The sequence below is a fragment of the Parastagonospora nodorum genome (assembly GCF_000146915.1).
Source record: "Parastagonospora nodorum SN15 chromosome Unknown scaffold_15, whole genome shotgun sequence".
NCBI classification, from domain to species: domain Eukaryota; kingdom Fungi; phylum Ascomycota; class Dothideomycetes; order Pleosporales; family Phaeosphaeriaceae; genus Parastagonospora; species Parastagonospora nodorum.
The window spans coordinates 673,934-689,579 of NW_001884563.1; the positions used below are offsets into that span (position 1 = coordinate 673,934).

Sequence of the window (15,646 nt, forward strand, 5' to 3'; positions counted from 1 at the left end):
AGACCTGGACATATGTGCCCTTCAACGGCGGCCCGAGAACTCTGTATCGGCCAGCAATTCGCGCTGACGGAGATGGGATACACACTGGTGAGACTTTTGCAGAGGTATCAAGGGATTGAGAACAGGATGGATGGAGGACATCCTGGGTTGCATGCAGATATTGTGCTGCAGCCTGCGAGGGAGGTTAAGGTTGCATTTTACTAGATTGCGGTTTGAAAGTCATGTGCTGGCGTTTTAGCGGGGCTTGGGTTGTATGTAGTATGTACAGAAGAAACTTCTATTATCATGGCTTGCTAAACCTCGTGCTTGCATGGTGTCTCCACTCAATGACACGAGAAACCATCATCTCGACACGATGCTGCTGACAAAAATAGACGGATAGCGAAGGGTGTAGCGCGAAGGGGCGAGTATGAGGCAGAAATTGTAGGCTTTATGACAATGCTTTGCTCTGCGGACGGCTTGATACGACAACTCATGACCCTGAGCATGTTGTGCCTCAACGTGGTGGTGACTGATTGAAATCATCAAATGTTGGGGTTACACGTCAAGGCCAGACGCGACCCTGGAACTTCGCGAACCTAAAGGGGCTCTGAGTTGCGCAGCGCTGACCAAGCACAGTAGCGACGCAACGCAATAATCCTTAAAGCGGCATATCCCCCATATCGAGATCAGGAAAACTCATACAGTTGCCGACAATGTCAGAACCTCTTCATCTGTCGTTGGGGAGTAATCGGGTGCAGACACTGAGATTGTTTTCATCTCTTCGTACGTCGGCAGGTAGCCGAAAGCACATGCATTCTCGCCCCAGCTTCTCCGTGACTGCTAAATCGACTAACTGACTGTGACGACTCGTACCACGGCACTGGATCTCAACAACTCCAAATTCCTACGCTCGCACTACCAGGCAGCGGCAAAATCCATGCCCGCTCCGCACCTACACGATAAGAGCTAATAGTCTAAAGGTATGCTTATTATAAGTTTTCATAGGAGCCTGAATCTATACACAGATCTGAGATGCTCTGCCTAACTCTATAGAGGTCTTTAAATCTATACAGGCTACCTCTTCACCTCTTCTTGTAGAAGATGTTACCATATCCCAGATTGGAGCCTGACACGATCGTGCTTAGTCCTTCATCGACTGCGACCCATAGATGCGCAAATGATAACTGGTACTGGCAGCAGTCGGACACCGATCAGAGTTCAACGCTCAAGCTTGAGTGAAGCGAGCTCGCAGCCGGAATCTGTTAGACGATCTTGGCTTTTTTGATGCGACCTAATTACCACAATTTTCATCCTCGCCGGTTCCAGCTTCTCGAAATCCTGCTCTTTATCTGGGCCTCAGAGAGAAGTGAATGACCAAAGTCGGAGATTCTCAACGAGCATTCCGCCGAGATGGGTTAGCATTTCCTGTGAGCCACGATGGCTAGCTTTCAAATTCACGAAATGGTTCTGTATAAATGTTCACTTTTGCTGCTCTTGCAGCCATTACAGGGGTTTCTTACGGCCTTCCAACCCTGGTTACTTGTTTCCTGAGGCCCGCACTCACTCCAGTCGTTCTTCAATATACTCTTAATTATTAATATGCGTTTCCATGGCCTTGCCACGGCACTGGCAGTTGTGTCCAGTGCTAAACTCGCCATCACTCAGGAGTGTCCCCCCGGCTATGCTAGACCAGGAAACATCACCTGGATCAATTGTGATGTCGCTACGAATAAGGCGCTCCAATGTGCGACTCTCGAGGTTCCCATGGACTGGACGAACCCGAGTGCGGGCGAGAAACTCAAGTTGCGTCTCGTCCGTGTGCCAGCAGCTGCTGACACTCCGAATGCGAAATCGATCATCGTCAACCCTGGTGGACCCGGAGCAAGCGGCATCAAGCAATTCATAAATGGCACGGCCGGTTATCAAGACGTTGTGGGCAACAGCTTCCACATCATCAGTTTCGATCCTCGTGGTGTTGGTCTGACCACACCATACACTTGCCCAAAGATCGCTGACAGTGCCGGCTCGTACAATACGGACGAAGGTCTTGCGGCTACCTTCGCATACAACACGAATCAGTCTGATGCTTGTGCCAAAGCGGAGTACTCCACCTTGATCGGAACTGCATTTGTTGCAAGAGACATCAACGCGATCGCGGAAGCCATTGGTGAAGACGGTTTAATCAGATACTGGGGTTACTCTTATGGCACGCTCTTGGGCGCGACTGTGGCGGCCATGTTTCCGAATAAGGTTGATAGGGTCCTTCTTGATGGCAATATCAACCCTAACGACTACTATCGCGGACTGTAAGTCGAAGCTGGCGATACTTGATCGACCCACTGACAGTGTCGCTTAGAGGAGAAGAAGGTTCCACCGATTACGACCGCGCTGTCGCTCGTTTTTTTGAGCTATGTGCCGCCGCTGATCCTGCCAATTGTGACGTTGCAGAAGCTGGCAAAACTGGTCAACAACTACTGGACACTTTCGATGCTTTCCTGTCAAAAGTTGGGTACGACCAGGCCAAGACGGTTCGAGACGCATTTCAGCCAATACTATACCTCCCCAGTCCAACAGCATACAAAGAGTTCGCAACCAAACTAAGCGGCTTTTACAAAGACCCTCGGACCATCAATGCAGGCCCTGTCGAGCGCCGTCAGTTGGACTGGACCCCGAACTACGTTGAAAACAATACTGACCTTGCCCTTACTGGAATCACCTGTGGTGATGTTGTAGAGAGGCCAATAGGCTCTGAAGCCAACTACAAAAGCTGGCTGGCGATATACGAGAAGACCAGCAAATACGGAGGTGACATTGCAATAAACATTCTGTTTTCGTGCTCCGTCTGGGCTTATGACGCCAAGGAGAAGTTCACAGCCCCGTTCAGCAACATCCGCACGAAAAACCCTATCCTCTTCGTCAACACACAGTACGATCCTGTGACACCTCTCATTTCTGCACAGAATTCAGCTAGAGGCTTTGTAGGAGCCCGGGTGCTTGTTAGCTCAGGTGTCGGGGTAAGTGATACCCAAACGAAACCCTCATGCATTACTAATGAGATTACCATAACATTGCACAAACGTCAACTATTCGCCTGAGTTAGATGAACAAATCAAGAACTACATGGTCAACGGAACCTTTCCATCAGAGAATAAGGTCTACACCCCAGATGTGACGAATGTTTTCAACAATATTCCGGATCGCAAGATAGATGGACCAAACATTAACACCCGCGACGTGGACTATCCAGCTTTTTTCAAGGACGAACCTTTTATCGTAAAGCGACAAGATAATATTCCAGACGGCTGTACACAAATCTCCGCCTCCTCTTCTCCTGCTGTATCATCGTCGTCCGTTGCCTCTTCGACTATCGTTATATCCTCGACTCCAGCTGCTTCGTCGGTGTCCGGTGTGACTTCCAACGCATCGTCAGTTCCCGAAAGCTCTTCTGGATCTATCGAATCGTCAATTCTCGACGCCTCTTCTACTCCCGTAGCCTCCATGAGCCCTAGCGAGAGTGCTTCTTCGTCGTTAGTCTCATTGACGTTTGATCCGCTCCAAACGGGAGTCTCTACATCTTCGGCCTCTACTCAGGACGGTGCGTCTTCGGAGCTAGCATCGAGCGGTGATTCTACTTCAAGTGCTACCTCTTCCTCGAGTGGCACCTCTGATCCGACTGGTATTGTTGATCCAATCGACGCATCAACATCAGATGCTGCATCCTCTAGAAGCTCAATACGCTCTATCGTGGGCCCTGGCATTATGACGACTACCAGTCCTTACAAGTCAACCTCCGTGTATGCAGCAATCTCTGCTTCTACTAAGACTTTGAAGTCTAGACCTTCGCGCACTTCGTACCCGGTGCATTACGGTCAGTCGTATGGATCACACGGGCCTAGTAGCTCAGCCGCCTATGATAGCTACGATGACAGCTATGAGGACAGCTATGAGGACAGCTATGAGGACAGCTACGACAGCAGCCGCACTCCCAGCCGCACTCCAGCCTGGGCACATCAGTCCGGCTACGTGCCGATCACCAAGATCTACACCGAAGTTGCGGTGCAGACGATCACCAAGTGCGACCGCGATGGCGAGTACTGCCCTCTGAACTTGGCTACACCAACTGCATATGTTACGGATGTCAAAACAGGAACAAAAGTGGTGGCTGTTCCGACCAAGATTGTTTACGCGACTCGCATCGTAGATGTTTGCTCCACTGGCCTGACGACGAGTGCAGTAACCGTAACGCAGACATGCAAAGACGGTTGCACGGCGAAGCCAACAGGTATACCGCATGGGTATACCACTACAGTAAAATACTGCGAAGCCTGCGCTACTCCATCCACCGTGACGGTTACCATCTGTACAGCCTGTGCTGATGTTCCGGCAAAGCCCGCTCAGCCCGCTCAGCCTGAACAGCCTTCGGTCTATCCTGCGCAGGCTTCATCCGTCCCTAATTACAAACCTCAGGCTGAGCCCACCCCTGTCACTCCTGCGATACCTAACAACCCGAAGCCTGTCGTCGATGGTCCCTCAAAACCTGTGGATGGCCCTTCAAAACCTGCTGATGCCCCCTCAAAGCCTGCTGATGCTCCCTCAAAGCCTGTCGACGCCCCCTCAAAACCATCGAAGCCATCGGTCGCCGATGGATATAATGCAACCATCATCAACAGCTGGCCAGTTCCCTCAGCGCCAGGGAATGCTGTGATCATGCAGACAGGGACTGCTTCGATCAACGGGTACCCATGCTCGGGAGGTAACTGCAGTGCTGCGCCCACTTCGTCTAATCCAATGCAGCTCACATGGAATGCTTCGGCCGGCGTGTATGGATGCTCAGGAAGCAACTGCGGAGCTGCACCCACTTCCCCTCCGCCAGCGCAGTTCACAGGTGCTGCTGTGCGGAAGAACGCGGAAGTTTTCTTTGCTGCGCCGATTATTTTCGCTGCATACCTCTTGTAACTACAGATGTGATATGGTACCATCGAGGAGCTGCTACTTAGTCGCTCATAGTCGAGTAGCAATTTCATAAATATTTATACTCGGAGCGTCTGCCTCGTTTACAAAGACTACTCAAAGTGAAGTCCTTGTTTCTGCATTGTTCCACCCTGTGGCGCCACCAGGCCCCAGCAAAATTCCTGTCTGCCTTCACCGAACGAGAAGAGTGAAGAGGTAGCCTGAATATATTCAAAACTTTTTGCAAGACCGGACAAGATATCTTATAGCACTGAATATATTCAGGTTTCTTTATTAACTTATTAGTGCGCTTTTAGAGACTATTGGATCACTTTGCGCATGTGTAGAGCGGACAAGAATTTTGCCGCTGCCTGGTGGCGCGTGGAATTTCCTTAAGTAAGACTGCGCGCAAGACCACGATCAAAGGCACGTCAGGGCAACCTAGAAAGGTTCTCTTGCGTCCGTCTAAGCCAATCTCAAGCGTCACCGCGTATACACCTAGATTTTTTTTCAACCTTGATGTGTTCACCTCTATGTGAGTACTATGGTACCTGTTGTGAGACGAACGCGGTAATCGTTCGCGTCTCAAGGTGGCTGGGTGAAGGAAAGTGGCACGTGCAATGCCAAAAGGGGGGGAACCTCGGCAATGACCGCTGACTCGGAATGGGCAGAATCAGCCTCAACACCACAACTGCACATTGGTATAGCCGACTCCCGTCGTTAATAAACCCCTTCGAGCTCCTTAGTGTCGCCTATCATCCTTCACAGAAACACCTTCATCCTACAACAACAACGATACAATCAAACGACACGATGCCGATCAAGACTTGGCTCACGGAGAAGCTTGGAATGCGCGTCCCACTGGTCCAAGGAGGGATGATGTGGGTTGGGAGAGCAGAATTGATAAGCGCAGTAGCAAACGCTGGAGCCCTTGGTTTCCTTACCGCGCTCACACAGCCTACACCAGAGGCTCTCCGGAATGAAATCCGCAAAACAAAGAAGATGCTGAAGCCAAGCGCGGTACAGTTTGGTGTCAACATCACCTTGCTGCCGATGATGAACCCGCCAGATTACATGGAATACGCTCGAGTGGTTGTTCAAGAGGGCATCAAGGTCGTGGAGACAGCGGGTGACCCAAGTCCGATCTTAAAGTTTCTCAAAGAGAACGGCGTAATTGTCTTCCATAAATGCGTTACGCTGAAGCACGCCTTGAGGGCGGAGAAATTAGGTGTTGACTGCATCTCGATTGACGGCATCGAATGTGCCGGACACGGGGGAGAATATGACACGACTTCTCTGATCCTGCTTTCTCTTTGCGCAGAGCAATTGAAGATTCCGTACCTCGCGTCAGGTGGCTTCGCGAATGGAAAACAGCTCGCGGCAGCTATTGCGCTCGGCGCTGTAGGTATCAACATGGGCACGAGATGGATGTGCACGGTGGAGTCGCCGATCCACCACAACGTCAAAGAAGCAATCGTAGCCGCTACAGAAAGCGACACAGTACTGTGTCTACGCAAGTTCCGTAACACGACCCGCCTGCACAAGAACAGCGTCAGCACTGAGGTCGTTAAGATTGAGGCGGAGAAGAAGGATGTCAAGTTCGAAGACGTGGCACATTTGATGAGTGGAAAGCGAGGTCAGGGTGTGTACGAAACGGGCGATGTGAATGCGGGAGTGTGGAGCTTGGGTATGTGTGCCGGCTTGATACACGATATCCCGACATGTGAAGAGCTAGCAAAGCGGATGGAACGGGAGGCTGTTGAGGTATTGACGCAAAGCAATGCATTGGTGGTAGAGAGCGCGAAGCTCTAAGTATCTAACAAAGATCGGGCGCATTCGTTAAGCACTATCAAACTAATACCAAACTAATACCATACCTTTCAAACCACCGCATTTGGTGGTGTATACCTTCAGGTTGTTAGATGGTTTGCCCTGCTTTCTCACTTCGCTTCCTGACCCGCACAACCTAACTCACTTCGCGCCCGCGTAAACAATAAACACATCTTTCATAGCAACATCGCTAACTCAAATTTAGAGGATATGCATTAATCAAATCAAGAATCTGTCATAGGAATTCCCCGACCCAATCAATGAGTAGACTCTGGGGTTCGCCCTGGGCTCCGGTCGAATAGTCGCCCGAATTTCTATATTTTTGGCATTTTTGTTACTCCATGGAGCACCGGTTCGAGCCTCTGTTGGTATGCTTTAATACGTATTTTGGCTCTTTAGGAGTTGTCACAAATATACCACGCGTTTCATCTACGACGATATTTTGCTATTGTATGAACCACAACTAATTAGCGTGTATACAGATTTGCTCAACGATACCGAGATCATTTTTCTCTTCCAGGTTACCATCAAATCGCGCTCCGCGAGCCCTCCTGGAGCCATTGTCGCCTCCGGGCTTACCTATCGTTGCCAGGGATGAAGCGCAAGAACTGGATCAGATGAGCGAAGATGACGGCCTCCCATCGGCGCAGTCAATCGATCCCGAGTTCCCACTTCCATCATCGGGGTTCGGTAATGCAGTCACGATAACGGATGTCATACTATCAAGTGTGGCTGACGGAGATCCGGATGAAGCCATGCAGGATCTTGAGAGCGAACGCGAAATCAACGTCGCTGAGGACGTCACCAGGGTGCTACATGATCGTTTAGACTTCGAAGAAGAGGGCGAGGATGCTGGCACTCCTGTACAGGATGCATCGACTCACACAGCCTCGCTGCAGTTCCCTCCGGTCTCCCCACCGGTTACAGAGACACCCGACGATCTGTCTGAGCCCTTGCTCCCAATGCGCAAAGTGGCTTTACAGCTAGATCCTACGATGCTACAGGCTCGCACTAAGCATGAGTTCCTCGGATCAGAGATCGGCCCTGTGGATCGATCACCATGCCATACCGTACTCCATCCACACGACACTCTTGCACAACATCGCACCAAAAGCACATCGCACAATCACTCACTGACACCATCCAAGACCACCTGAAAGAATATGCATGTTCAATCCACACGTACTAAAAAGCCGGGGGTATCAAAGGTCTTCATCTACGGCACAACCGCCATCTCCAACCCGCCTCCCCTCCCCTCCTTAACCTTCATAATCCGACTCCTCATCGCCCCACCATTCTCCTTATCACTCTCCGCGCTCGGAAAATTAATCCGCCCGTTGTGCATCCACACGCCTCCACTCGGCGGCCCCGTCCCAAGCGTCGAGCGCATATCCACCGCCGAGTCCACAATCCCGAGACCCTGTACACCAATCTCAATATCATCGACCTCGGTGCTCGCACCCGAGTGCTCGCCCGCTTTCACGGAAACCTTGCGGGATTTGGTAGCATAAAGCGACTGCTGCGCGGAGCCAGGCAGATATATACGTTTCGCGCCAAGCGTGCGTTTGATGTCTTCGAGGAGGACTTCCATCGGGCAAAGGTATGCGATGTGGTTGCGCTGGCACCAGGCTAGGACGTGGCCGACGACCTGGTGAGTGCCGTTCTGCACAATCCAGGCGCCAGAGTCGCCGCCGACGCCGAAGCCGCCCGCGACGGACCAGCTGCGCGAGAAGGTCTTGCGGCGGTAGATGCGCACCGAGGACATGGCTGGGTTGATCATGCCGCCTTGCAGGCCCGTGGTGCGCCCGAAGCAGTGCACGTTCATGCCGCCGAGGTTGTCAGCGTTGGCGACGCCGTTGGGGTACTCGTCTTCGTCGGGGGTGTAGTGCCGGCGGTCGACGGGTTGTGAGAGTTTTGAGGCGATTGCTTGCTGGTCGGGCTTCATGCCGCCAAAGCAGAAGCGGCGGCCTCCTTGGCATATATTGTAGGGTTGGATGCGGGTTTCGTTGAGCTTGAGAAGGGCCCAGTCGATTTCGTGGACGATGCCAGCGCGCTTCCAGCGTCTTATGCCAGATGAAGCGTGCACGTGGCCGAGCTCGTGGGAAAGGAGGTGCTCTTCGTCGCGATCTTCTTCGTTGGGGAAGAAGTCTTCGTCTACATCATCTATTGCTGGCTGTGTGATTTTGATGTCTTGTCTTGAGCCGGGCTGGATGCCTTCGATGTCTCCGGTTGTAACGCGCGAGAATGTAGAGTCGCTCATGAGCTCGGGTACGCTTTCCTCATCCGAGTCGAACTCTGAGTCGGAGAGGTCGAATGACTCTGCGTCATCCCCGTCATCACTCTTCATATCCTCATCGTCCGAAAGCTCCAGATCCCACATTGCTGCAGGCTCTTCAGAATCAAGTTCAAGATCTGGTTGAGCACCCATGCCCATCAACCACGGATTGCTATTGCCACTTGCGCTTGACAAGACCGGATCTTTTGGGTAGGCTGAATATTCATCGCCAGCCTCGCTCTCATCGTCAGATGGAGCATCTAGCAAGTGATGCACGGTCATGCCAACTGGCTCGTCATCGACCAGGATTACTCCACCGTAAGAGACTGGTGGGAGATGCTCACCGTTGAAAGCACCAATAGATGCTCCACAAAGTGGGCGCTGTTGATGGTAGGGATTGATGACAGCCATGTCGGCATTGTAGTTGTCGGTGTTCATCATTGAGCGATGCGGAGGATGCACCCTCCGAGAAGATCGACTCATCTTTGAACGTCGAAGCTTACCACGGCGCACCTTGAGATCAAATTTGTTCTCATCGTAGCGGAACCGACGGGCGAGGATGGCCTTCACCTTTGCGACACTGCTGCAAGTGACGAAAATGGTGGGTCTGGCCTTTTCTTGCATGTCGCCAATGGCAACGAGGTCGATACTGATCGTCTCGTCGGAGTCCTTGAGTACGCGCTCAATGAGGCGCTCAAGTCGAGGCAACATTGCCGTGTGCCAAGTTTCAACCAAATCAGGCGCAAAGGTTGCAGGGAAGAGGCGTAGCTTGGGACGAGCGACAGGCTCCATATCAGTCTCGATATGGATAGACGACGTGGTAAAGTTGTTGCTTGGCTCGTAAGTGCGGACCTCTGGCTCTGGTGTCGGATAGCCTAGCGTGGCTTGCGGCCAGTGACGAATACCGTCGGTAAGCAGCGCTTCGATGGTGTTTGACCGCTTCTGTTTGCTGTCTCGCCAAGCCTTCTGGATGACGGTGATCTTTTCTTTGTATCCTTTGAGCGTTGCCTCCCGCAAGGATGAGTCAGCACGTGATGCTCGCCATGCACGCTGAATGGTTGCTGCAGCAGTGATGATTTGCTGATTCGATAGAGGTGCTACATCGCCACGGTCTTGCGAGTTGGGTGGTGTATCGACAAGAGTGCCTAAATGCGATGTTAGCGAGAATGTTATGAGTTGCAATGATGTGTACTAACCTGATTCTTCCATGGGGTCTCGGTCTTCCCATTCTTCCTGTTTCGGACTCATCATACGCAAACTTTCGGAGATACTCTTGCGGATGGAGTGCTGTGAGCGTTGTGAAGACACTCGGGACAAAGTTTCTTGAGACTGCTTGGGCGATGATCTCGACAAAGACTTAGTTCGCTCCAGAGCTTGCGAACTCTTCTCCATGGCCCATCGCTTTGCACTTCTATATGATGGACTTGAGGGTGTCTCATTTATGTTCTGCGGTTGACTGACGCTCTTGCGCTTGAGTGGTGACGCGCTCTGAATAGGTGTGACGCCTGGCCTGAGCTCATTCAAGTCGAACCCGGATTCCGACTCATCGAGCATGCAGCATCGCTGTAGTCGGAGGATGACACGGTTGTAGAGCTGCGAAGGGTCCTGCAGACCTTCGGCATTGTCGGCTGCCCAGAAGCAATCACGCACGACTTGCATGTATGCAGTGCCACATTTGGACGCAAGCTTACGAATGTAGACATCTTCTATCCGGCGCTTGAAGTCGTTCAAGGTGTACTTTGGCTTCCACAAATCGCCCAGGGGCTGCCACAGTCCAATTTCGAGCAAGATCAAGCCAAGGCTGTACATGTCGAAGTGAGGACCGTAAGGCGCATCCTTGACACCAGTGAATTTTGGGTCGTCTGGGTGGCGGTAGATGTTGAGCTTCGGCATTGTGTTGGACGGCTCGATGTCGTACTCTGAGAAGAGGTCGAACGAGCAGATCACTGGAGATCGAAGTGTGTATTGCAAGGCTCTAGTGTTGGCAGACTGACGCTTCGACTTGCGAAAGACGACAATGTTGCTGCTGTTGATATCTTTGTGGACAAAGTTGTCGCCATGTATTTTGCTAAAGGTCAGAGCGAGCGTGAAGGCGAGACGGAAGCGATCCTCGAGCGGCGGGGTGGCACTGTTGGAATTGTGCGACGACTTTGACCCGGTTTGGAGCACGCTAAGCAGTGTGACTGGCCGCAGCTCTTCGACCGACTTGTGAAGGTCAGTGGGGCCAGAATACACAGAGGTCGGCAGCTCAAATACAAGACCAAAGCGCGGTTGCTGAGTGTCTTCGAAGTAGCCGAGACACCTCAAAGTGCCATGAAAGTTCTGGTTGCCGGCAAGTTTGGTGAGGATGGAGAGCAGGCGCTCAAGACGGTCAGTAGGTGGAGGTACTCCTGTAAAACGGTAGGCCGGGTCCTCTGTTGGGTATTCGGCCGGCACTGGGGTCAAAAAAAGTGCGACCACCGTCTGTCGTTCCAGGGGTTGGTGGAGCTGATTCTTGTGCGGAGACGACCCAATCACTCGGATTGGAAGATGCGCCAACGCTCTCATATGGCGGAGGCTCTTCTTCGGGTAGGATCAGATCTGACTGGTCCAGCTTCGGAGGCAGGTTCGATCGAGCGGCGAAGTTTGTGTGTGCATTGAGTGGGAAGGTTGCAGGGTTGACCAAGGTCAAATCTGAGGCACTGTAGGCTGCCGAGGAATATACGGGCGTCGATTGTGCAGGTCGCGGTGTTTCGAGGCCAGCTTTGGAGTGTGGGCTTGGGTTGCGCGAAGCTATGCGCTGTGTCCGTCGTGTTCTTGAGAGGTCGTAGAGGATGTCGATGGAAGTGGTCAGGTCCTTGATCAAGTCCTCGTAACGTGACCTGTCGGCGGCCGCCCACGAGGGCGCATCAGATGCAGCCTTCCTCTTCTCTCCTGACAGCGACTTTCCCACGGGCGCCCCAGTCCGCAACCTTTCAGCCTCATCTGATATCTCCCTGATGGTCCCAAGCACACTTGTTACTGTCTCTGTGAGGCCTGCCTGGTCCACGCTCGCGTCGATGTCTCCCTGCTTTCCCTTGGAGTTGTCGCTCCAGTCCACGCCCCACGTAATCAGGCGGTCCTTCTGTATCCGGAACTTCCGGTGAAGGTCATTTGTTTCGGGTTGCATGTCCTTTGTGTCCTGCTCGACGACGGCATCGCAGGACGTCTTGGTGTCAGAATACAGCTGTGTCAGTCTGCTGATGGTCTCCATGATGAAGATGTATGCGCGCAGTCGCGCGGCTCGAGACGATGGCGGGTTACTGTGTTATGGCGGAGCGCGTGTGCGGGGACATGAGAATATAGTGAATGCGACTGCCTTGCGGGTCGTCGTCATGGCTCTAGGGGTGCTGTGGCATGTTCAGAGGTGCATTTCGTGGATGCCTAGCTGGCTGTCCCCACCATCACCAATCGCTCCTTCCGCACAGCCACTGCCGAGATCAGCCAATCATATCTTCGCAAACTCCGCCTCCTAGCGCCCGCACGGCACTGCCGTGTGACTGCGCCCGTCTCCAACCCTCATTCCTCACAGCACGGCGCACTCGACTGTCATCTGATGCCTCTCGAGCCTGAGACACCTTCCAGGTAGCTGAGCCGCGAGATCCCGTTGAAACTCAGATGGGTGCCTTCTGTGACTTTGCCCCCTTTGGCGCACACCATTTTATCATTCCATTCGAGCGCTTTGCATCGCTTCGTACAAGTGATACGACAGCCTGGTCCTCGAAGCATTGCTTGGGTGTCTTTTGATCAGTCATGATATTGAAATTTTGGTGTGGCCCAACATGTGCTACATGTAGCGAGGCCCATGTTCAACCGTTACCGCATCGCATTGACCGACATCTTTCCGCCGAGAGTTTTCTCTATGGCACACCGTGAACTATTCGCTGATTGAGAGTCAAGCCGTAGCAAACTTTTGGTTGACTAGTCCCGCCGTGAGCCCTCCACACTCGACCATTCTGTTTGTGATTGCGCTAGAGCACAATTCGACTAACTTCAAAGCACAAGTCCTTCGACACAATCGACAATAAGGTCAAAATCAGGACAATCAGGAAAGTTTGCTCTTTCGAGATTCCCTTATTTGGGTCCTCGCGGGTCGAGAAAAATAGGGAAATTGGATTGTGAAAGATGTGAAAGATGTGAAAGATGTGAAAGATGTAAAATCTCCACCTCTACCATGTGCTTCGCGCCTTTGAATATATTGTAGCCCCCCCCCCCCCCCCCTCTTGGTTTTCTTTCCACTATTTATACAGCACCCACATCTATTCTTCCCCTCGATCTCTCAACCATTTCGAATATGGTGCTTCCTCAACTCGACCCCGAGTAGATGCCGGACTTGGACACGATCGACCCGAAGTACATGCTCAGTCCGTTTTCGCATACCTTACATCGGCCGGCTTCCTATTGAGCTTCTGGAAATTGTAACAGTGCATCTCCATCGTCGCGACCCTTGCTGCTGTTGCTCATAATCAATACCAGTTGCTGAGAGGGGCTCGCCGAAGCGTCAACTATAACCGTTCCCTGCAGGTCTTTAAGCCAGCAAGATGATACCAATGGGGATTCCCGGTTTTCTTGGATACTACAGGGGTCGTGGTGGAACCCGTGGTGGCAGACGAGGACATCACACACGTCTACGACAACGAAGCAAGGCGCTGTACATGCTCTACAAAACACTCTCGTCACGTCTAGACCTTTGCGGCATAGTCAAGACGGCGAGTCTGGATGTTGTTGATCGCAATATCGCTGTCTCTATCCCATTTACAAGTGTGTTCCCCGGTGGCTTGCCATTCACTTCGAACTTGGACATGACCCTGCCCGAACCAACTGTTGCAGGCGCCTTGATCCAACAAATACACTCACTCAAGCGACTAAGTCTGCGACTTTACGAAGCCGCCCCCAACTCTTCCGATGAACACGCTTATTTCATGCCCCAGTGCCTCCGTGCACTATTTCCCAGATTCTCTAGCCGAGACACACATTGCGCGCCGTTTACAGGCTTGCAGAAGCTCAAGACTTTAGATTGGAGTGGCCGAGAGTTCCTCTGGATACTCGCAAAGTCACCATACTTGCTTGAGCTTAGACTGTCGTCGAGTTGTCAGGTTCTGCCCGACAAATCACCACACGAGACGAAGGAAAGCCTTCAGTTCCTCCGATACGTCAGCCGCTCGTCTATCTTTAGCCATGGCGTCCACTACTCCGAATATCTGCAGCCATTTCTCGCCCATTTTACTTCACTCCAGCGTCTCGAATTGATCATCGATGACAGCAACGTGAACGAAGCCTCGGGACAAGATATCTCCTTCCAGAAAGAGGGTATTCTTTCAATTCTGCTCCAGAAAGCGTAAACTGAACCCATCAGATAGTATCTAAATCCGTAATAATTGTATCATTGAGCTCGCTGATTTACGACTCACAGAAAGCTTTTGTAGGCTTAGCGCAGTTTACAGTATTAGTTCTAGTACGGACTGTGCCTCAATGCCCCGCTACTGTCCGCACAATAGGTCTTCCGCAGTCCACCACAATCCTCACGGGTTGCAATTGTCCGCAACACCAAGAATGTCCTATGATCGGGATGTGTGTGGTGAATTGTATCAAGCGACACTATGAGCTTTTGGTGAAAGCAGCCTACTTCGATCCTGCAGAAGTCCTCTACCCTCCAGATGAAGGCTGGAGCGATGAAAAGCTTGCTGTTGACGTCCTCTGTGCTTTCCGTCGATCAGAGGACGTAATCGATCTCCTACGTCATCTACCTTATATCAAACAGCTAGATGGGCACGACACAGACGAAGTATACCTTTACACCCAGCATATGTCCTATTTGCGCGAAGCCTGGCCGTTTAAATCGTTGGATCCAAAGTTCTGCCGACAAAAACAGCTGGCTGACGAACTGCTGATGCCAACTGCTGGAGAGTGGCCGGGTGAATACATTTCGTTAACACGGGACCAACATGCGATAGATCATGCCTTCGCGTAGAGATTCCGCATCAAACGATACAGGACCGTAATGGGAAATTGCTTGACGGGCAAGGCCTAGCTCTTGGACAACCCATACTCGGGAGAACCATTTCGAACGCAATATACGACGAAGGGCGCTCCAGTCCCCGGCCGTTATATTCAGGGCAAGAGGAAGTCAGGCTCTTGGCTAGATGCATGGCTGCTTGTAATGCAAATGGCTCCAACTCGATGTTGTCAGGACTCAGCCGGATGAGAACACGATGTGCTTGCCAGTAGATCAATCTCATGAGCGGAAATTGCTGTGCCCGCTCTAGAGTGTCGTTCTGGTTGATGCAGATGCCGTCCACTCATACGGCATTACGCCCAAGCATCGGAAAATGGCGAAGAGCCTCTACAAGATTGATGTTGACCTGTAGGTGGGCTCCTTCACATTTGATATCCTCGGTCTGATTGACATCTCCCTAGACGTAGGATATGGCTTCGTAATCAGATCGTGCGCTGGTGCCGAAGGGGTTGAAGGCGACAAGGCTACAGCGGATCGGCAAGTCTTCAGGACCTGGGAGCAACCTCAGAGGCCGAATATGACCTTCTTCCAAACTGGATATAGCAGTATGGGCTTCATCTGGGAAGCGAACCCGG

The 15,646-nt window shown here is 52.0% G+C and overlaps 7 protein-coding genes across 7 annotated transcripts in view; 6 read left to right on the forward strand and 1 right to left on the reverse strand.

Annotated features, from left to right (window-relative positions):
* The window catches only part of SNOG_09744 (hypothetical protein), a gene marked incomplete at both ends in the record, with an annotated part of 1,628 nt that extends 1,424 nt beyond the window's left edge, over window positions 1-204 (forward strand). Inside the window, one exon of the mRNA XM_001799979.1 lies at window positions 55-204. Coding sequence (XP_001800031.1) covers window positions 55-204 — 150 coding nt within the window. The remainder of the gene's footprint in view (window positions 1-54) is intronic.
* A 1,377-nt stretch (window positions 205-1,581) lies between these two features.
* Window positions 1,582-4,938, forward strand: SNOG_09745 (hypothetical protein; the record flags this gene model as incomplete). The annotated part of the gene is made up of 4 exons (XM_001799980.1): window positions 1,582-2,288; window positions 2,339-2,996; window positions 3,097-4,264; window positions 4,349-4,938. 4 exons carry the CDS (start codon window positions 1,582-1,584, stop codon window positions 4,936-4,938), a joined length of 3,123 nt encoding a protein of 1,040 aa, XP_001800032.1.
* Window positions 4,939-5,734: 796 nt separating this feature from the next.
* Window positions 5,735-6,845, forward strand: SNOG_09746 (hypothetical protein). Its single transcript, XM_001799981.1, has one exon. It carries the CDS (start codon window positions 5,746-5,748, stop codon window positions 6,742-6,744), a length of 999 nt encoding a protein of 332 aa, XP_001800033.1. The 5' UTR covers window positions 5,735-5,745; the 3' UTR covers window positions 6,745-6,845.
* A 258-nt stretch (window positions 6,846-7,103) lies between these two features.
* SNOG_09747 (hypothetical protein) lies at window positions 7,104-7,919 on the forward strand (the record flags this gene model as incomplete). Its single annotated transcript, XM_001799982.1, has 2 exons — window positions 7,104-7,130; window positions 7,245-7,919. The coding sequence occupies 2 exons, from the start codon at window positions 7,104-7,106 to the stop codon at window positions 7,917-7,919; spliced, it is 702 nt and encodes a 233-aa protein (XP_001800034.1).
* A 59-nt stretch (window positions 7,920-7,978) lies between these two features.
* Window positions 7,979-12,269, reverse strand: SNOG_09748 (hypothetical protein; the record flags this gene model as incomplete). The annotated part of the gene is made up of 3 exons (XM_001799983.1): window positions 7,979-10,182; window positions 10,234-11,427; window positions 11,555-12,269. The coding sequence occupies 3 exons, from the start codon at window positions 12,267-12,269 to the stop codon at window positions 7,979-7,981; spliced, it is 4,113 nt and encodes a 1,370-aa protein (XP_001800035.1).
* A 1,327-nt stretch (window positions 12,270-13,596) lies between these two features.
* SNOG_09749 (hypothetical protein) lies at window positions 13,597-14,397 on the forward strand (the record flags this gene model as incomplete). The annotated part of the gene is made up of 1 exon (XM_001799984.1): window positions 13,597-14,397. One exon carries the CDS (start codon window positions 13,597-13,599, stop codon window positions 14,395-14,397), a length of 801 nt encoding a protein of 266 aa, XP_001800036.1.
* Window positions 14,398-14,608: 211 nt separating this feature from the next.
* On the forward strand, window positions 14,609-15,026 carry SNOG_09750 (hypothetical protein; the record flags this gene model as incomplete). The annotated part of the gene is made up of 2 exons (XM_001799985.1): window positions 14,609-14,626; window positions 14,649-15,026. 2 exons carry the CDS (start codon window positions 14,609-14,611, stop codon window positions 15,024-15,026), a joined length of 396 nt encoding a protein of 131 aa, XP_001800037.1.
* Window positions 15,027-15,646: the final 620 nt, after the last annotated feature.

What these genes read in the sequence shown, in the direction of transcription:
- SNOG_09746 (XM_001799981.1), top strand. Translation starts at nt 5,746, where the DNA reads ATGCCGATCAAGACTTGGCTCACGGAGAAGCTTGGAATGCGCGTCCCA.